Source organism: Bombus huntii, chromosome 11 (assembly GCF_024542735.1).
Source record: "Bombus huntii isolate Logan2020A chromosome 11, iyBomHunt1.1, whole genome shotgun sequence".
Lineage (NCBI taxonomy): Eukaryota > Metazoa > Arthropoda > Insecta > Hymenoptera > Apidae > Bombus > Bombus huntii.
Window position 1 is genome coordinate 4796305 of NC_066248.1, and position 20574 is coordinate 4816878.

Genomic DNA, 20574 nt, shown 5'->3' on the forward strand with positions numbered 1-20574 from the left:
ATGCCCAGATCAGAATACGAATAATTATCGGTCGTAATATCCCAACTTTCTGCTCTTTGTCTTCGTTCGCAATATTTACGTACGATGCTGCGATGGAATGTTTGAGCAGTCTTCCTGTCACATTTAGGTCTTAATCGTCAGCATTGTTTTTGTAACAAACATTATTTTTGCACGTTGATAATACTATACTTATAAAATCCTGTATGTGTGTTGTTTAAACGCTTGTTTGATAACCAATATATTTTATAGAGATGTACTTTGTCATACTTGTTTAACGTTACGTTATATTTCAGATGCCAATGAATTAATTCTGTATACTTAGCTGATAATGGACAATAAAAATATATTTTGTTGGTGTCTAATATTTTTTTATTTATCGTAATAACGTAATAAGTAACATTCTCTGCTATCTCGATGAATAGGTCCGATTCCAAGCATCCTACGTGTTTGAAATCACCTCTAAAATGGAATTGCTGCATATTCACTTCGAAGAATCCAAGTAACAACGTTAGAGTAACGCGTTCTTGGTAAAGGACAGCTCTTTGGGAGGCGATTATATTACACGAAATAATAATAGTTAAAACTATCTTTATCCATGCGCGTAGAAATTCAATATCGTAGGTGATAAATGGAAGCAGTAAAGTAGACTATTCTTAAAATGGCGTAACACCGTTTTATCTATGTGTGTATATATTCCGTATATATATATATACAGAAATGATTGGCGCGTGGGAGAAGGTCGAACGAATAAAGCTAATGCGATTCACTTTGACGTTCGTTTCAATTCCGCCTCTCCGTCAACTTGGATGACTAATTGCTTGCCTCGTTTTGTTTTATTCCGATACTGTAGGTTCTGAATGTTTACTGTCGCTGTATTATTCGATTATACTCCTTTCCGCTGCGCTGCGGTGCAAGGGAACCTACGATCTTAAATATCTCACTGAAACGCGAATAACGAATCGCTTATCTCTTTTACAATTGCTCTTCTGTCATTTCACTTCCATTTCGTCCTCGAACGGTAATTTAAAACATGGAAAATCGGCTGCTTACGAAAATTAAACAACGCTGCAGCTTGTTCTTGCATTCGTAGTCTAATAAATGTGGCAAGTACGAAATAAAAAAGGATTAGCGTACACAATTACTTTTCTATTATTTTGTAATTTTGTATTTCCGATTGCGTGCGTTATTCTAAAAATTGACTCGTTCTACTCGAACACATTTCGGTAGATCGACCGGATAATCAATCGGTTTTACTATCGCGGAATGATCAACAATGACTCATATCGTTCCTTTTGTTCAGACTTGTTTCAGTTCTCGCGGCTGTGGCCTTCGAACACCGGACGTGCATCGCCGCGAATCGCTCGGCTCTCCTGCGGGATTTTGGCCTCGTTGCAACCCCAGCACAGGACTTCCGAGTCCGTGCGATTGCCGCCTCTCCACCGACTTTTACTCCTCTCGATATCGTGGCTCTTTGTCTTCGATCCCGTCGCCTGGATTGGAGGTTGTCGGTGGCCCGTCTCGAAGACACTCGTGGAGAGCAACCGCGACGTCCTTCGATACCTGGAGAGTTCCGGCGGCCACTTCTACCCCCAGACCAACCTGGTCCTCTATGCCCTCTTCGCCTACACACGTGCACCCTCCTGCGACGTCCTCGAAAGCTTCTAAGAGCGTTCCAAAGAGGACGCGATCGAAGGTCACTTTCCAAGGTTTGTCTTTCTATCGCACTAACTTATTTTAAAATTTTATTTTAAAATCATAGTTTACAGTTTGTCTACTTGTCACGATACATCTTAATTGCGCGTGTGTAATTTGAAACGACGCCTGTAGAGTTAATTTCAATCGAGATAAACTGTCGCAAATGGGCATGTAGTTTACTATTTACTCGCAGAAGCCAGTTGCGGTTAATTGAATCTCAGGCTCAGCCACTTCAAATTAACCTTCTATCGCGTTCAGAAACCTTACGATCGGCTGGAACCGTATCGCAGGTTCGCGTTTCCGTGCAACGTTATAAGACGAGTCATTCGATCGTAACCGATCTACATTACGTGGCTGTATTTTAACATCGTTTCGATATTTTGCACCTATTTTCGCAACCTTCCGTTCCTGCCAAATAAAACAATCCATAAAAGGACTTTTCGCTTTTCGACTTTTCGCAAACGCTCTGATCAATATGTCGAATATTTGAAAATTCCAAAGGCAGCTAGTTGTTTGTATATTGTTTCAGGAATGAGATTTCTTGATTCTTTCTGAATCGAATTCTTTCAGACCTCGAGACAGATTTGTTCTTGCCAATTATTAACCATAGAAACTATACAAATATATCCTTTCCTATGTTTTCGTAGAGCAGACACAAAGTACTAGAACTTGCGGGCAATTTTCCCGCAAACCAAATACGTTTACTTAGTTGATAATCTGTAAAGTTTCAACCCGTACTTCCTTTATTCGCACAAGCTGAAAACGTACCTTCGCTTTCTTTTGTGTCGCTCATTTCGCTGTAAACCGTCCTCGATAATTATAAGTGGGTGAAACCCAGTCAACCTGCAACCTGTCGCGTTCTTTCTATTTTACCATTGAACCTGTGCTTTGACGAAACCTTTTTTAATTACTCTGTTGCGACGCGCGTATAACGATAAAGATAATAAAAACGCGAAGCCCGTCGACCTCGACAAAAATAAAACACCGCCCAAGGTTTCGTTGCACCACTTTTCCCCCAAACTTATTCGTATTGTCCGATAATGCTGGCCGATGGCGTCGATAAATAATAAATAAATGACGAGTTCTTCCAAACGATCCACTAAAGTAACATCGTTTGGCCAGACACCCGTTATAAACGGTGTATCGTCATAACAGTAAAGCGACTTCTGTCAGGACGTTGTTTGTTCGCAGAATGCCCGATGACGCGAGGCAGTCTGCCAAATCTGCGCTCGGATTTGGTGACCGGCGATAACAGCGGCGATTCGACCGAATCGTTGATCGACGAGGCTGAGGATTATTTACGACGGAGCATCGACTCGATGCTGACGATCTCCAGTAGCGGCGTCAGTTCCGACTATTGGAGCCGACAGACAGCCAGGCGGAGACGTACGCGGCGATACTCCGAGCCTGATCTAATCCGTGATTGGCATCCCCCGCAGGATGCTAGACCGTACCTGCCAAAGGTGAATTTCACCAGCGTGTCTCGCGTGTGCCTCGACGTATCCGGCTTCGCTGACAATTGATTAGAACGTGGCACGATAACGTGTCATTTGGAACGGTGGAAAACACTCCGGCGCGATTAAACCGTTATAATTCTAAATTAAGCGAAGTTACGAAGGAGAGTTATTACATACAGTTCGTACGATCGCTCGTCAATTCGCTTAATCGATGAATTACCGTACGTACGAGAGATGGTCAGATGCTTGAAAGTTTCGCTCTTTTTAATCCTGGTGAATGGTTATCGGTGTTAAACTCGTCGATGATAGACGAAACTTAATCGAACGTCGAGCGTCTCTTAACGATCCGCTAAAATCGTTACCACATGGAATTAAAATCGTATACTTTACGGTAGATCACTTGCTGATCTTGGTTTACGATCTACGGTGTTTATTCCGACAGATACCAAGAGATCTCAAGCTGGATCATCTCGTGAAGGTTATATCGCCGGAGGGTAAAGTTCTTCAAGGACGAGTGAGATACGTCGGACCTGTGCCAAGTCGAGAGGAAACTCACGTGGGTGTGGAGTTACCCTATTTGAATGGCTCCTCCGACGGCACTTTTCACGGCAGAAGATTCTTCGATTGGTAAGTTATCATGTGTACGTTATATCAGATATATTTTCTTGTCGCTGGAGATTATTATGAATTATCATTCGTAGCGTAATTAGCTAGTCAACTGTTAAAGATTTCGTTAGTATCCATTTTGGAGGATAGTCCATCGCGTATTCGCATGAGCTGCAACGATCATGTCGTTACACATTACGGTTCGTGCGTTATGTCAGACAGTTCTATGAAACGAGCTTCGTTGCTTCGCTGAAACAATAACGAGGCCTTTTATCGAACGAACGTCGGTCGCGTTTTCGCAGTTAGCAGTTGCCCATTAACACAACGTCACAATCGCGACTCTGCATTGTTACCGCAGTGAAAATAGTGTTAACGAGACGCTTAGCAAACGCCACACGGATATCGGATCATGAGAGTAAAGCGATATCGACGCTAAACACGATGTATTTTTATTTAAGGGAAACAGTAGTCGCTTTATACGCCATAGTGCGAGATAAAAGTCGTACAAAATGAATTCTACACGATCGAAATTACCTTCTATATCTTCCTTTAGTCCTTACCTACCTTCTTTATCGTTAACAAAAATGTATTCACGTTCTTACGTATTTTTCTCGGTCGAGTTCTTAGTCGAAATGTGCCGCTTAGCATTTTTGGAATTTTTCAGGATACATCAAATCCCCCCGCCTCCTCGTGTTTCTTATCTTCTAACCCCACAATCTACGACTTACGTTCGAGAATTTTGGGCCGAAAACGTAAACAAGCTGCTATACAGGGTGGTTTGTAACTGGTGGTACAAACGGAAAGGGGATTCTACGCGAAAAAAGAAGTCGAAAATGTAGAATAAAAATTAAACAATTTTTTAAATTAAAAAAAATAACGTCAATCGAGACAGCGATCTACAGTGAGATCCGTTGTAACGAGACGCGACAAAGTGCGGGCGTACCGAGCGAAAATTCAAAGTCGATTTTCTCGAAAACAAAGCCTCGAACGAAAAATTGTTATTCTATATTTTCGACTTCTTTTTTCGCGTAGAATCACCCCCTTTCCGCTTGTACCACCAGTTACCAACCACCCTGTATATTATATTTGGCCCGATCATCGTACTACAGGTTACGCCCGTAATATTTACGTTTGGTGCGATCATCTACTACGAGCTACGCGCATAATATTTACGTTTGGCCCGATCGTCGTACTACGGGTTATGCCCGTAATATTTATGTTTGCTGCGATCATCTACTACGAGCTACGCGCATAATATTTACGTTTGGCCCGATCGTCGTACTACGTACTACGTGCCCGTAGTTGTAGGTCAAGGGATTAAGCGAAGTTACGCGCTTTTGCGAAGCAACAGCAAAATATTTCAGACGCTTAGAACGTTCGTTTTTAAGAACTTGAATGTTCCGTTTTCTCCCTTCAAAAACTATAGTTTCCTTCGTCTTCGGAATGACCCCTAACAGATTTCAACTAAGAAGGGCAGCGTAAGATTGAAAGAAGGAAAGATGAAACGACCGCTCGAACGTTCGTTGGATATTGGCTTGGAACCATCCGACAATGTAATTCGCCAACATCTTCCGAGCCAAGAGAAAAGATAGCGATCGAGGCAAAGGATGCTTGAAAAGGCGTTATCTACTCTTGGCGAAACAACCTCGAATTCCAGTAGCGGTATAAAGCAAGGTATATTCGATGGTCGAGTAGATTGCTCGAGTTTCTGCAGTTAGAGGATAATAGTGATCATTTTGCTGCGCGCACGAGCTTTCGTGATACATTCGTTTACCTGTATTTACGAGGGTCGGCCTGCCGCGTCTTGGCAATGGGCGCTCCTCCCTTTCGACGACGACGTGGCCGAAACAGAAGGTTCTGCGTTACGACTTCTTCGGTTTGGCCCTTAATTAAATCGGCGCCACAAGCAGCAGCCGCCTTTCCCGAATCGGCCGGCGACGTATTTAATTTCGTAATTGCATCGTGTGTTCGAGATAATAGGCCGAACGTGGAACGAGCTGCGTGACAAAAGCAATTCCGCTCGCGATAAACTTTCTCTCTCTCCCTCTTTCTCTCTTATTGCTCGTAGTTTCTCTCGTTTGTACGAGTTTCGCGTACGTGCACCTGAGAGCACGAGTATTCACGTGCAGAGTGACGTAAACGTGGACTTACTGCTTTCTCTCTCTTTCTCGTAGAAGAATGCAAAGCTCGCCCTATGAACGCCGCGCGCTCGATAATACTATGCCATTTTTAATAATCATTGTTCGTTCGCGTAAAAGAACCGGTAATTCGCTCACTTCCGCCGGATAACGAGCAGAGTCTCCGGCAAGTCGGCTTAACATTTTTATAAAATACCCTCTTTGTTGCAGCAGGAAAAAGGCTTTGCTCGTTGCTTCGAGCGCGTCTAAATTCTGCCGGTGTATAGCTTACTTGCCGGCTCACGGAATACTTTTCACCGGCTTTCGAATCTTACAACTTCTAAATTATAGACAATCGCGAACGATTGCGACGAGAGAGGGTAGAATGGTAATGCTGAACGCTGAAATGCTCAAATGGTAACGCTAATGGCAATGCTCGAGTCATTGCAGCCAGCTGGCAGAAAAATAGCTCATCTGCGTGCGTATCGAATAAGAAAGCGGAGTTTCCGTTGAAACTGAAGGTACGACGGTTTGTATTGGGTCGTCCGAATAGTCGCTTTCGTTTCACAAGGAAATAATAGATGCGCGATCGTTTCATCGAATTGCGTGCTTTCGTCTCAATTATTTTGGACGCAGGCGAAATCGACGTCTGGTTCTTAGACGCTGAAACTCCTCTTTCTCAAAACTACCCTCTTAAACGAATACGCCTATTTGAATCAACGCGGCAGAATAATAGTCGAAGATTCTTATGTATCACGACGTTGAAATCGCGTTAAAATCGACGGTTAACAAATTCGCCTTTAAATGCAATTAATCGTTTGTCTGAATCTGGGTCGACTGTGCTCGAAAGCAGCGGATCTTCCAATATCTACGAACGGTTTACTGGCCGCCATAAAACTTACCGATACCCGAACGTCCATACATCGAATGCATGCTTCGTGCTTTTAAAAGTTAGCCGAGCAACAAGAAGCGTAACGTCTTGAAAAATGCAGGGCGTTTAAAAGTTAAGAAAGTGTATAGCGTGTTAAGGAAACTGCATAATGTATCATTTCGCCACTCGATCGCACCACGAGACCGACTTGCCTGGTAGATAGAACCGCATGTATCATTCGTAGGAAACGCGACGATAGTCTAATCGATCGAACGTGCGTAATCCGTCTTACTCTCAAGTCGTCTGATCTACATTCGTAGATTCGACTTACGCTATCAGGCAGGCAGCGAAGCTGTGTAGCGAAAGTTTAGCAAAATTTTTGGTCAAACTATCGGGCAAGAGTTCGTGCAACTACAGCTTTGTACCTGGCGCATAGAGTTGAATGTTTGAGGAATTTATCGCTGACTGGTAGGTAATCGCTATTCTTGGTTCGCCAACTGAGAACGTTTTACGCCTTGCCGGTTTGAACACGTGAACCGACGTTTAAACGTAATGCCACTTTTGCTGCAAGTGTTTCGCCGATCGACAACACAATGAATAAGTAATGCAGACTCTCCGCCGTGTCGTGGCCGTAGATCGTCGAGATCCGACCAGCACGTTCCGAGCTTCTACGTACGTACAGCGATATATGCGCCTCTGTATCGACTATACGCTTTATATTTAAACTAGAAACGTCTAGCGAAAATGCTACGTTATTTTTACGCTTTCCACGGCTGGTTCTTCTCTGTGATGCGTTTTAATCGATATCGATCCGACCGAGAGGAAATGCTTATTGAACGTACAGAGGTATTTTGGTATTTTCGACGATGATAGTACGACTTTGGAATCCTACCGGATCTTTTCTCTGATCTTCTTACATTCGTTAGAATTTCCAGAGTCGCGCGAATCATTGCCCTGATAAAGATTGGCAAGAAAATCGCTAAAGATATCGAGCGATTCGAAACGATATAGTTACTAATTACAAATGGACTGTGCGTGTTTGCACATTTGTGGGAAATTTGGTAAGAATTTTAGGAAATTAGTAAGATCGATATACGTAGGTACGTGATATGCAAAAATATACAAATATACAGGCTGGTTGGTAACTGGTGGTACAAGCGGAAAGGGGGTGATTCTACGCGAAAAAAGAAGTCGAAAATATAGAATAAAATTTTTTTTTTTTAATTTCTCCATCGAGACAACGATCTACAGTGAGATTCGTTATAACGTACCGCACGCAAAAATTTTTATTCTATATTTTCGACTTCTTTTTTCGCGTAGAATCCACCAGTACCTCCAGTTATCAACCACCCTGTAGATAAATTTAAAGTATTTAGAACGGGTGGAAGAAGCTTCTGTTCAACTCGCGTTTCCCTAGTCGTATCGGTATAAATATGGATTTGTGTAAAAGTTCGCGTCTTGCGAAAGCGCCTTAATTACTTGAGCTTCTAATTAAGTTCGATCGATATCCAGATTGGAAAGACATCGAAATCTGAGATTTTAATCGACGTATGCTTCGTGTATCATACGAGAAACGTTTATCCCTGTTCTTATTCCGAGACTATAAAAAGAGTGGGTACGTGAAATGTACTATTTTATACGATCGATCGGTATTTTTATAAATTCTCATAGCTGGACTGCTTCTGCGTGCGTTACATCCGATATACCTTAACGAAAATGTAAAATACGCTGGCAGACTGTGTTACCAAATGAATAATTATTACGATGCAAGGCTAATCGACCTAATTTTTACTATAATGCGGTATCAATTTAGGATCGGCTGTGTTAAATGTATCCGGTCGAGATAAGAGTTCGCGCAATTTCACCTAAAAGATTAAGAAATAATTAGACCCACGGGTATACCGTCGTTGCTTTCATAACTACGTTTTAGCAGGGTACTTACATATTATACTTTGAGCGTTATAAAACATCGTGCAACGTGTTCGTTCCTCTTACTATAGTATATTATTCGCGTGATATGCAGATTCAACTTTTATTTTTTTCGAATTCTTCGCCTATAATTATTTAACGGCGAACAGATAGTCGCAGTGATGTAACCCGATTCGCAGTTGCAGTTTCTTACAATGTCGTGTTTTGCGTTTCTTACTATTATACTGCCGATATTTATGCAGATTCGTTTCTTTTCTTGTGATTCCGATTTAAGGGAAGAGATTCAAGGAGGCATTTGTTTCACTTACACGTACACGTCCATTACATCCACACGTGTTGTATCCATTTTTATAGCTTCAAATACAAAGTAGCTACAGTTGCACGAACATTCACGGTTACTATAAAATATAATATAGTGGTTACGATAAAATACTCGATATATTTCTAGAAACGATGAAGACGCCTTACATAAAAACGGGATTCTGGTATAACAATTTCTCTATCGTTAGATTGCAAATGAAACTAAAATCCTGTATTATTTATCCATTTTTATAGCTTCAAATACAAAGTAGCTACAGTTGCACGAACATTCACGGTTACTATAAAATATAATATAATAGTTACGATAAAATACTCGACATATTTCTGGAAACGATGAAAACGCCTTACATAAAAACGGGATTCCGGTATAACAATTTCTCTGTCGTTAGATTGCGAATGAAACTAAAATCCTGTATTATTTATCCCTTTTTATAGCTTCAAATACAAAGTAGCTACAGTTGCACGAACATTCACGGTTACTATAAAATATAATATAATAATTACGATAAAATACTCGACATATTTCTGGAAACGATGAAAACGCCTTACATAAAAACGGGATTCCGGTATAACAATTCCTCTGTCGTTAGATTGCGAATGAAACTAAAATCCTATATTATTTATCCCTTTTTATAGCTTCAAATACAAAGTAGCTACAGTTGCACGAACATTCACGGTTACTATAAAATATAATATAATAATTACGATAAAATACTCGACATATTTCTGGAAACGATGAAAACGCCTTACATAAAAACGGGATTCCGGTATAACAATTCCTCTGTCGTTAGATTGCAAATTGAACTAAAAACCTGTATTATTTATTCATCTTATTTATTATTGTTTATTTATTATTTATTCGTCCGCGATCCTGCGGCGCTGGGTTCCATTTTCATTTACGATGACTTGTCTCTTATCTTACGTACTGTTTTCACCACAAAACCCATCTTCCTACCCGTGTAACCTGCCTAAACTGGAATTCAATTGAAACAGAAGTAAACTCGACGTAAATCTCATCTTGAACTTAAACAAATCAAACGTGAAGATATCTCAGACCTCTTCTTCTTGCCACGGCACATCCTAATATGCAGTTTCATAGCGCGTGCCTTCGCTGTTCACAACTAAGGTCATAGTTTCCAATGAATTAATACGTCCAGAGCTGTCACGATCGAATAGCCAAAAACTTACGCCAAATTATAATGTTTGCAAGCGATATTAGTTGCGGGGAACGAACGTGAGTCGCGAAAACGAGATATTTCACCATTGTTCGTCTATAAATCGTATCAAATAAGAGATATTTTGGCAGAAAGATAAAGATATCCGAGCTGGTAGTATATAGCTAGCGATAAAAGAAGGACGATAAAACGCAACATAGAGATAGCCGGCGAAAAAGTGAAACGAATGGCAGAACACGGATGAAACGTTGTTGGCTTTACGCGGTTGGTCGATAGCCATTCCTGTCACATACGTTATCGTGAGAAACGTCGGTCTGCGGGGAGCCTTGGAAAATCGCTACAACTTTGGCTCGAGATGGTCGCGTGACGATCGTCGACCCTGAAAGCGCACCTCCTCCGATTTTGATCTCGAGAACGTACCTACCACCTATGCGTTGCTTCGAGTCTCGTCGTGTAAATCGAATCGTGGAAATGCGGTCGAAGGGAAATTCCTCTCGTAGCTCTGCGCCGTCGATAGGATTCGAACAATTCGAGAGAGGAATTCTTTGAAATTTATCGCTCCGAGTTTTCCACGCTTTTGTAGAAACGAGGAGGAATATTTTTACGGCAATATTTCACTCCGTTAGCGTTTACATAGGAAATCTAGCGTTTTCAGTTTTCGATGCCTTGGTAGGAAAATAAGGAGGAACGATCTTTAAACGAATTCGTGTGTAGTATTCCTATGAAAGATTTAGTATCTCGCTGTTTCGATGTTTTCGTAGGAGATTTATTGTTTTCGACACTGTTTTTTTTTTAAAAAATGGGGTAGTAGTTCTGAAATAATTCTTCGTACAGCCTTCGCGGAGGAAATTTATCAATGGAAATTTAAAATGGAAGAATAATGCCAAAATGATATTTTCGCATAATCTGATGTACAGCTGCAGCACGCGACCCAGTGAATTACGTTTCTGCAATTTGTCGAAGAAAAGGTGAAACGTCACGTACTTTTCTGTAATTCGCGTAGAAAACAACGTAGTGTAACCTGCCTCGATTGCGTGACTTCTCCTTGTTTCTTCAGATTTATAGAGTGATAAAAATCGAAGTGCACGCTCTCAAAGTTTGAAGTACAAGGAAAATGCAAATGACTTATTGGTTCGTGAAGTCGGCACCGGTTTACGATCCACGCGTTACGTGGCGTTTTCATCCGATTCTTCCGAGAAGGGCGAACCACGCTACGAGAACCGAGCAACATCGATCTTTAACCGGTCGTTAATTCCCTTTCTTCCTTTTGCCCTCTTAACCGTTCTTACGCCTTCCAATAATCCACGATCATCAACATGTACGCCACGATTCGGTTTCTCAGCCTTAACTTCTCCTTCGACTACCTCTAACGAGAGTAAATATTCCCCGAAGGATAGAACTTTCGGTTAAGTCTTTGAAGAGGCTAAGGATTTTCGTATGTAGGAGGTTGAATGATGAGATTACTAGTAGGTGAAATCGTTGATGTGTTTAAAATTGTCAGTACAATGTCCTAGTCGCGAAACGGTGTGTGTAACGTCGTTTGGTCGCAGTTATAATCCGTTTGCGATCGCGTCCGTTTATTTATAATAGTCGGGGGGAAGTCGGAAGATTCAAATTTGTCTTTGTTTTACGGTTACATGTAGCGGCGACGTTCTTTTGCTCGGAGTTTGTTTATTCTTACGTTATACGTAACCTAACGAACTTTATACTGCGAAGCAAGGAATACTCCTGTCGCGTGAGACATTAATTCTATCGCACTTTGTGATTGCGGATTTTGTCATTAGGTGGTATTGATACTAGAATACAATACTAGAAATTTCAATTTTGCGCGCTTCTGGAACGCTTTTGAAACTTCAGTTTTGTAAGAAACTTCCCGGACAATCTATTGGGTTGGCAACTAAATGATTGCGGATTTTGTCATTAGATGATATTGACAAAACCCGCAATCAATTAGTTGCCAACCCAATACCAGAACCTTCAATTTTGCGCGCTTCTGGAACGCTTTTGAAACTTCAGTTTTGTAAGAAACTTCCCGGACAATCTATTGGGTTGGCAACTAAATGATTGCGGATTTTGTCATTAGATGATATTGACAAAACCCGCAATCAATTAGTTGCCAACCAAATACTAGAACCTTCAATTTTGTACGCTCCTGAAACTATTGGGTTGGCAACTAAGTGATTGCGGATTTTGTCATTAGATGATATTGACAAACCCCGCAATCAATTAGTTGCCAACCCAATACCAGAACCTTCAATTTTGCGCGCTTCTGGAACGCTTTTGAAACTTCAGTTTTGTAAGAAACTTTCCGGACAATCTATTGGGTTGGTAACTAAATGATTGCGGATCTTCTCAATACCACTTAATGACAAAATCCGCAATTACTTAGTTGCCAACCCAATACTAGAACCTTCAATTTTGCGCGCTTCTGAAACGCTTTTGGAACTTCAGTTTTGTAAGAAACTTCCCGGACAATCTATTGGGTTGGCAACTAAATGATTGCGGATTTTGTCATTAGATAGTATCGACAAAACCCGCAATCTCTTAGTTGTCAACCCAATACTAGAACCTTCAATTTTGCGCGCTTCTGAAACGCTTTTGAAACTTCAGTTTTGTAAGAAACTTTCCGGGCAATCTATTGGGTTGGCAACTAAGTGATTGCGGATCTTCTCAATACCACCTAATGACAAAATCCGCAATCACTTAGTTGCCAACCCAATAGATTGTTCGAAAGGTTTCTTTCGTTTTATAAGGAAATATAGACGCGCAAGATTTTTGGTTTTGTATTGTTTTATCGAATTACGTATGATCCATTTTATTGCAGAAGAACAACAAGCTAATATATTATCAAAAATGATCGTGTTTCTCTCTTCTGTTCAGTTTCAGCTTCTGTTTCAGCTTTGAAAATAACACAATTTCTGACGTATCGGTACAATCCTTTTTTCGTATTTATCAATACACTGTAATTATTACATTCCTTTGCCGTCTTTCTTTTTCTTCTTTTTGCTCACTGGTTCAACGAAGGTAGTTGACGCATTCATCGAAAAGATTCGAAAGGTCGCTGAGAAAGTTCGTTCCGATTTACATTTCGATTCGATATACGTTTATTGAATTATATAGATGTGATTTCGTTGCACAACCTTTCTGCTCCTTTCGCGCGACTTGAATATTCCATCCTTTCAGAATTTCTCAGGTTTCTCGGCGAGAAATGCTTCCATATAATTTCTTATGTCGTCAAAATTCTTTAAAAATCGGAAGGAACTTTCCGAGCAGCGTTCAACAAGCGTAACATTTTCTTCAAAATCAATTACCATATTTAAAGATACGCTTGAAAAGAATTTTCCTCGATGCAAGGCTACTAAGCAAAATTTATTATTTTATTAAATTCCTTAAAAATCCCAATGGTTTCCAATTATTCAAGCATGCAACGTAAAAACACATTCGTAACATTCTGTTTATGGCATTCATTGCTTTTTCCTACTGTTCTATTCAACGGTAGTTAACTGTTGAGAATTGTGGATCTTCGAAGCCGAAATAATGTTATAGGAACGCTATATTGATACCGAGGATTAATATTAAAATAGCAATATATTTATTTCATGGACGATTTCTTCTATATTCATCGATACACACTTGCACGCGTCTCAGCACTTTCTTCTATACCCGACTGTTAACCGACTGACTGTTTACATTCATCTGTTTTCGAGACGCCGCGCACACGCATACCTCCACACACTGATGTTTACATACAAGTATCTCTACTACGCGTTTAACCCAGTCCAACACAGAAAATTACACATATCTCAACATTAACATCTTTCATAGCGAATTTGCGTCTCCAGACCGCAAAGTGTTAACGATACAACAACGAGGAAAGAACGAAAGAATTGCGGATAAAAAATTCTACCAAATGTCCAAATTGGACAAATTGTGAATGTGAAATTTTAAATAAAAAAAAAAAAAGAAAAAAAAAAGAATTTCCACGCGTTTTCATCGAAACAGAAAATAACCAAAAAATCTAACGTACTAAAATCCTTTTCTACGACGAAATCGTGTTGCAGCGATCCCGGCCGTGCAATCTTCGTCCCCTTCAAGAAAGTGATCCTGGCCTGGTGCACTACTTGACCCGAACCGCCGACCAGCCTCACGACTCCCCGAATTTTGCTGTCTCAGTACACCATGTGAATGGAAGAAGAAAACGACGAAACACGTACGTACGCGCGATCTCTGATTGGTTCAACAAGTACGTGACGCTCCTTTCCGTCGTGATCGTCCACGAAGCTTCACTTAACGTACAAAAGCGGACAAGGGTAAGTTCACGTGAGAAGGAGACGCTTCGAAAGCTTCGCGAAGGGACGTTTGACGGCGGTCGATACGACCGACGTACGTCGCAAACTCCAAACAACGATCGGAATTCGAATCGTGTATTTCGTCGATTTTAAGCTGATTCGTGCGAAATTCCATCCGAATTCCTTCTTTTCTCCGATCGTGCGAAGTACGTTCGATCGCATCGGCAAACGGACCTGGTTCCCTCGCCGGTACCTTAAGACGGAGAAAGGCGTTTTCCATCGATGATCGATGGTCGTTCGCGTTGGCGTAACCACGAAGACACGAGACGAGTTTGCGTTCTTTGAAATTCGAAAACGAAGAGTCGATGGGAACGACAGATAAAATAATAATAAACGACGAATGCCAGCGTGCAACGATCTTCATCGACGCGTGTACTTAGGAGATGTTCTAGATATCTCGTTGTCGATCTCTGCGAACGATTTCCGCCTGAAAATCGGTGAATCAGTATTATAATTGTCGCGCGGGCCTGTATGTTACAAACCTTGTGTATCGTCGAACAGACGCGCAAGAAGATAATCGCATCGATGGATCTCTCGCGATACTTCGCATCGATCGATCATCCGTTCGTGAACGATTCGAACTGATAGCAAAGGGAGCGATAGAGCGAGAGGAACAAGTTCTTAAGAGAATATTTAGATTTAGCAAGGTTCGTCGTAATACTAATCTCTCGTCGTCGTAATCGCAATGAAGGACTCGTTATTGTCATTTACGATCCTGTTTACCTGTTTCGCTTTATCGTTTTTTCTTCTTCTTAAACGAATGCACGTACACTTTGCAGCGTATGCGATACGTTGGAAAGGAAAGAGAGGAAAAACGCGTATCCAAAGGAGAACACGTAGCACGAGTACGCTAGACAAATACGAGACTATTTTTATAATACTCTTTGAGATCGTGAGATTTTAATTGAAGAAAAGAAATCTGTCGGAAGCGTTTTTTAATTGTAGTTGTAGACTCGTCGTTAATACCACATCGATAAAGGGAATACGTTTCTTTTAGGCTCGAACGAAACGGCAGAAACGGTATATAGGAAAATAAAGGGGAATATTTCATAATTGATCGTTAGTTTCTTAAATTTAGGTTCGCGATGTTTAACGGTCAACGAAAATAAGTAAATAAGCGGATAATTAAGGAGATATTTTGGCCGGGATAATCGATGAAATTGTTTTCTACGGGAAAACTGGAAACGTTGTGAACTCGGACCGTTCAATACGCGGCAGTCTACTTTCTGCATTCGATCGATATCGCGTAAATGATTCTTCAAGTCGTGTCGACTGCTTTTGCATCAATTTTCTGATAATTTTACGGATAAACGCGAGATCGTGTTCGTACCTTTATCAACGTATTTTTGCTTAATCTTTTGCTCGAAATTTAGAGCAGAAACTCGATTGTCTCTTAGACGATTAAAATTAGAGGAAAGCTCGTAAAAGTTCGCCCAAGGCAGAACAAATTGCTGGAATTTTTCTTAGAAGGACGATCAGGCAATTACGAAGGATTCTCGCGAGAAAGTTCGATACAACAGATTCTTCTACATTTTATATACACGTTACGTTCGATACTTAACGTTTACGGAGTTTCCCGTAACAGGCGAGAAGAAGGTGACGTGTGTCTGAGAAAAGAAATCGAAAGGCTCGGAATTCTTCTTTCTAATAACACGGATTTGATAAGTAAACGGTCGAATCGATCGTTATTTATACATAAAGTATAAGAAACACATACACGCGCACAGAAGTCTATCATAAACGATATCATCGTGCAAAAGAAAACATACGTTCGAAGTTAAAGTTTTCACTGTACGCTGACAACATTTTCCCTCGTCCTCTGCAACTACCAAAAAAGAAAAAAAGGAAGAGAAAAGATGAATCTCTAGTTCCATCCTCGTCGTCTACCTTCGTTTCGCGAATACCACGAAATTCCTAGAATATCCATGGAATCAGTCCCAGCGTGTTACTATTTCACGTTCGTCGTGCCGAATCAATTCCCAGCAAAATTTCCTACGTTTCTGTTTGAAGAACCGAACGATCCTGGAAAAACGATACTCGTTAAATTCCACGTTGTCCGTGCAATTTCGACATTTCATTCCGTGCATTTTTCCTCTCTCGTCGATCTCGCAGTTCCATTTCCACGCTCTTTGCTCCGTTTCGAAATTTCACTCCTCTGGCGTTCTCCGTTCGATTTTCCAAGCAGAATTGACCCGTTGCCTTCTCTCGACCAACGCAACGCCCGTTACGGGAAACTCTGCGCGTAGTACACCGTTGAACGCGCGTTACCGAAGTGACAATATCGATTCCTCGCTGCGACTCGGCCCCATGCAAAGTGATAACGCGTCGACGACGATGTTAACGAAAACTATGGGCGAATCGACTTGTTCGCCGACGACTGACGGCGCAAAAGGATTCACGCGCGTCTCCATCACGCGTGGATCGCAGCATCCAGCGTCGAAGATGTTCGCGTGATCATGCGAAACGCTGTGCGTATTCTACGCCATCGCGTGTGTGTATACTCGTTCGAAGAAATATAGTGCGTTGGAAATTAATGGTCGAAACGTGTTTCGGGTATCTGGGCGAATTTCGCGCGATTATCATTCTTCGAAGAATGTACATACGTAGAATATGTATGTACAGGGTGGTTGGTACAACTGGTGGTACAAGCGGAAAAGGAGGTGATTCTACGCGAAAAAAGAAGTCGAAAATATAGAATAAGAATTTTTCGTTCGAGGCTTTGTTTTCGAGAAAATCCACTTTGAATTTTCGCTCGGTACGTCTCGTTATAACGGATCTCACCGTAGATCGTTGTCTCGATTGACGTTATTTTTTAATTTTTAAAATTTTTAAATTTGTATTCTATATTTTCGACTTCTTTTTCCGCTTGTACCACCAGTTACCAACCACCCTGTATATTGCAATTGTATCTCGCAGAATGTTACATCTTGCGATTAGACCAAGCGCCCTGCGCACAGTTTGTCGTTAAAAGTCTGAGCGAGAAGATAATAAGAGAAGAAGGGAACAGAAGTTGTTGAGAATTGAACGTGAAAATCGAGTATGCACGCATGCTCTCGCGCGGTTTTATTAAGTCTAGAAATATCGTTGTACGATTCGTGTTGTTGCTCGTGTTTACCGTATGTTGTACAAAGTGGTCTATGTAATTGGAACGAGCGAGAAAGTGCTTCTTTCCTGGTCGTAGTTGCAACGATATTTTACGATCGTACGTCGTTCTCGCATAGAAGCGGTACGTAGTTTCCGTTTGCAAGGGGACAATCGTCTCGTTATTTCATATCGGCGAATATGCTGATAGACGAGCGATCGATTTCACGACGACGCTTTAAATAGCGATGTTTGTCGAAGAACCGCTTGCCGAAACCGGAAAGCAACGGCTCGTTCCAGCTTCACGGACCGCTCGGTATAACGAAGAATAATTAGCGAAATAAGCGTGTCCTCGCTTAAGGACTATTTCCTGTTAGCCCTCGACTGGCACCTTTGAGTCGTGATTAACCGCAACGGTTTCCATTAACAAGGAAGATTAAAAAGGAATCAAGAAACAACAACAAGAGGAAAAAAAATCGAGTGATCTTGCCAAAGTAAACGACTCAACGATACCAGGATCGAGGACCAATATGCAAAAATTGTTGGAAATCAATTTTTATTCCAACGTAATGGTGCTCCGTTACGCTCCTATGAACGTACTGCGAAAAATGTTCAACATCGACGTCCTCGAAAAGGAAGCATCCTCGCAAGGACGTGGCGTACAATATTTTCGACCTACGTTCTCGCGCGCGATCATCATCCCCTTTCGGTTCGTCGACTTTCCACGAACCTCGACTTACGTTCGGTCGCCGAGAAGTTGAAGCTTCTAATCGTGGAATAGCGTCTACACGCTGACGTATGTCGATGTATCGGATACGCCGTCGTTCGAGGGCTTCGAATCCACGGCTGCGCTATATTTCTTCAAACTGGAGTACGTCTGTACGTGCGCGCGTAATACGCTGGAAAGTGAGGAGGAGCAAGAGCGCGTAACAGACGGAACGAGGAGGCGACAGCCGTTCGCGTCGTTGTTCGCGCCGTTGTTCGACGACGATGTAAAGAGGACGTTGCGAAGAAACGTAAGAAGAGGATAAAAGAGGAAAGACAGAGAGGCTATACACGTGTACATTATTGTCCGGCGGAGTTTTCAAGTATTTAAGAGGCTATAGGACACTCTGTACAATCCGAGCTGTGTATATCTTAATCGCTGTGCATCCGTGGAGAAACATAATATTTAAACGCGTGTCTGTATTCCTGTATCTGTATATCCGTGCAACATGTAAACGGCATGACAAACAGTCGCAGTACCGTTTTAACGATTTTAAGCGAAATACTACGCAAGTATAAGCTGACGCTAACTAACGGAGTTCTAGTTGTTAGACTTTTAATCGAGCGTCTTCGTTCGAAGGACTGTCTCGAGATATCCTTTTCAAACGCGTCCAGTTGATCCATCGACAGGCCGAACGTTTTGCGTTAACGGGACCTTTCATTCTGCTATCTGTTTCTACCATTTGTCTATTTATTATCGAATTTCGTCTTTGGACATTGGACGAAGGGCAATTACGATATTACCAAGTTCCAACTTTAATTCGTTCTCCTGATTGACTTCCCACGCGTTGTCAATTGTCCTGGTCGTTGATGGATTAACGACGCGTCCAAGACTCGTCGATGTTACGGATATCGTCCTTCTCGCGCTCCGTGCGAACAGATTCGTCTGGCCATCGACGATGAATCCGCGAATCGCGTTCTGATCGAACGATAGAGGCAAGTCGATCGCGAGAGCAACTTTGTACGGCGACTGGCGAAGATCGAGCTCGACGTAGGATCTTATTTCGTTAAATGTGGATCAATCGGGTCGTTGCTTATGCCAAATAATTTTTCTTACGAAACGTATCGACGGATGTGTCGTTGCAAAACTCGCCGAGTATTACAACCACGATACAAGGGGTATCTTCGAGTTTCGAATCCGATTTCGGTGACAGATGGAAAAGTAGCGGTGTGAATCTCGTTTAGCCTTCGTTGTTTGTCTTGTTCTTCGACTCGAAGCCCGGAAAAAGACCGGTGAAAAGTTATTTTTATATCCTGACGGTATTCATCGTCGGCATTGCAGACTCGTTGCATATTCATCGAATCTGCGTGGTATACTGCTCGCCCGTGAGACTGTTCGCAGTTGCCTGTCATAATTTCAGATAATAACAGTAGTAGAATCAAGGACAAACATCGGCCGTAATCCGCCATTAGCGTCTCGATAGCCAGCAAACGCAAGTTACTCAACTGGAATTGCATTTTACCGTGAAAGAGGAAAAGAGGCGCCGCACTTACCGCGAGGAATCGTCGCAGTACGTGAGACTCGCTGGCTCAATGGGAAAAATTTCTTACGCACAGTGTCTAGTACCTGCATCTTCATTTTCTATTAAATCCCGAGATCCGGATAATTTTATAACGTTAAAATATTTTGAATATCGAAAAATCTTCGCAAAAGAAAAAAATAGAATTTTTCGAAAATTTCTCGCAGTATTCGATCGATTTGTTCTCTGTTTACTCGAAGAAAGATAGAAGCGATCTACGTCGTTCGAACGTCTGAAAATCTTCGTCCTGCGATATTCAATCTCGTTTCTCAATGCACGCCACAGTTTTTCCTTTCTTTTTTAAGTCGCGAACACGTGGAACGATTTATTTCGAAGTTTTGGATCTCGGCACGTACGCGTATCGTTTACCCTGCGTTAAGTCGAGCCGTAGGAATCGATGTTCGCGGTTTACGAGGCTAGCAAGCGTTTAGACTTTAGAAACGTAACGACTGATGATAATTTTCTATCGTTTTCCATTCTCATTTAACGCCATCGACGACTTTAACACAGCAATCCTTAAAAACTACAAGCCGGATCGGTTTCACGCTTTTAGCTGATCACAAACGAACGGTTGTACCTGCATCGCGTTGCTCGTTCGTACGAATGTTGTTTTTTATTTGCATGTATTTTACCATCAATTCTCATTGAAAATTATAAGTAAATTACTCTGACGTGGTACTATAGCGTG

At 41.6% G+C, this 20574-nt stretch overlaps 1 protein-coding gene across 10 annotated transcripts in view; it reads left to right on the forward strand.

Moving 5' to 3' along the window:
- LOC126871425 (uncharacterized) overlaps positions 1 to 20032 on the forward strand; it is a 28601-nt gene extending 8569 nt beyond the window's left edge. For all 10 annotated transcript variants that reach the window (XM_050630227.1, XM_050630236.1, XM_050630229.1 and 7 more), the window contains 4 exons: positions 1301 to 1706; positions 2887 to 3158; positions 3595 to 3779; positions 14233 to 20032. In XM_050630227.1, the coding sequence (XP_050486184.1) occupies positions 1301 to 1706; positions 2887 to 3158; positions 3595 to 3779; positions 14233 to 14296 (927 nt within the window). In that variant the 3' untranslated portion in view covers positions 14297 to 20032. The remainder of the gene's footprint in view (positions 1 to 1300; positions 1707 to 2886; positions 3159 to 3594; positions 3780 to 14232) is intronic.
- Positions 20033 to 20574: the final 542 nt, after the last annotated feature.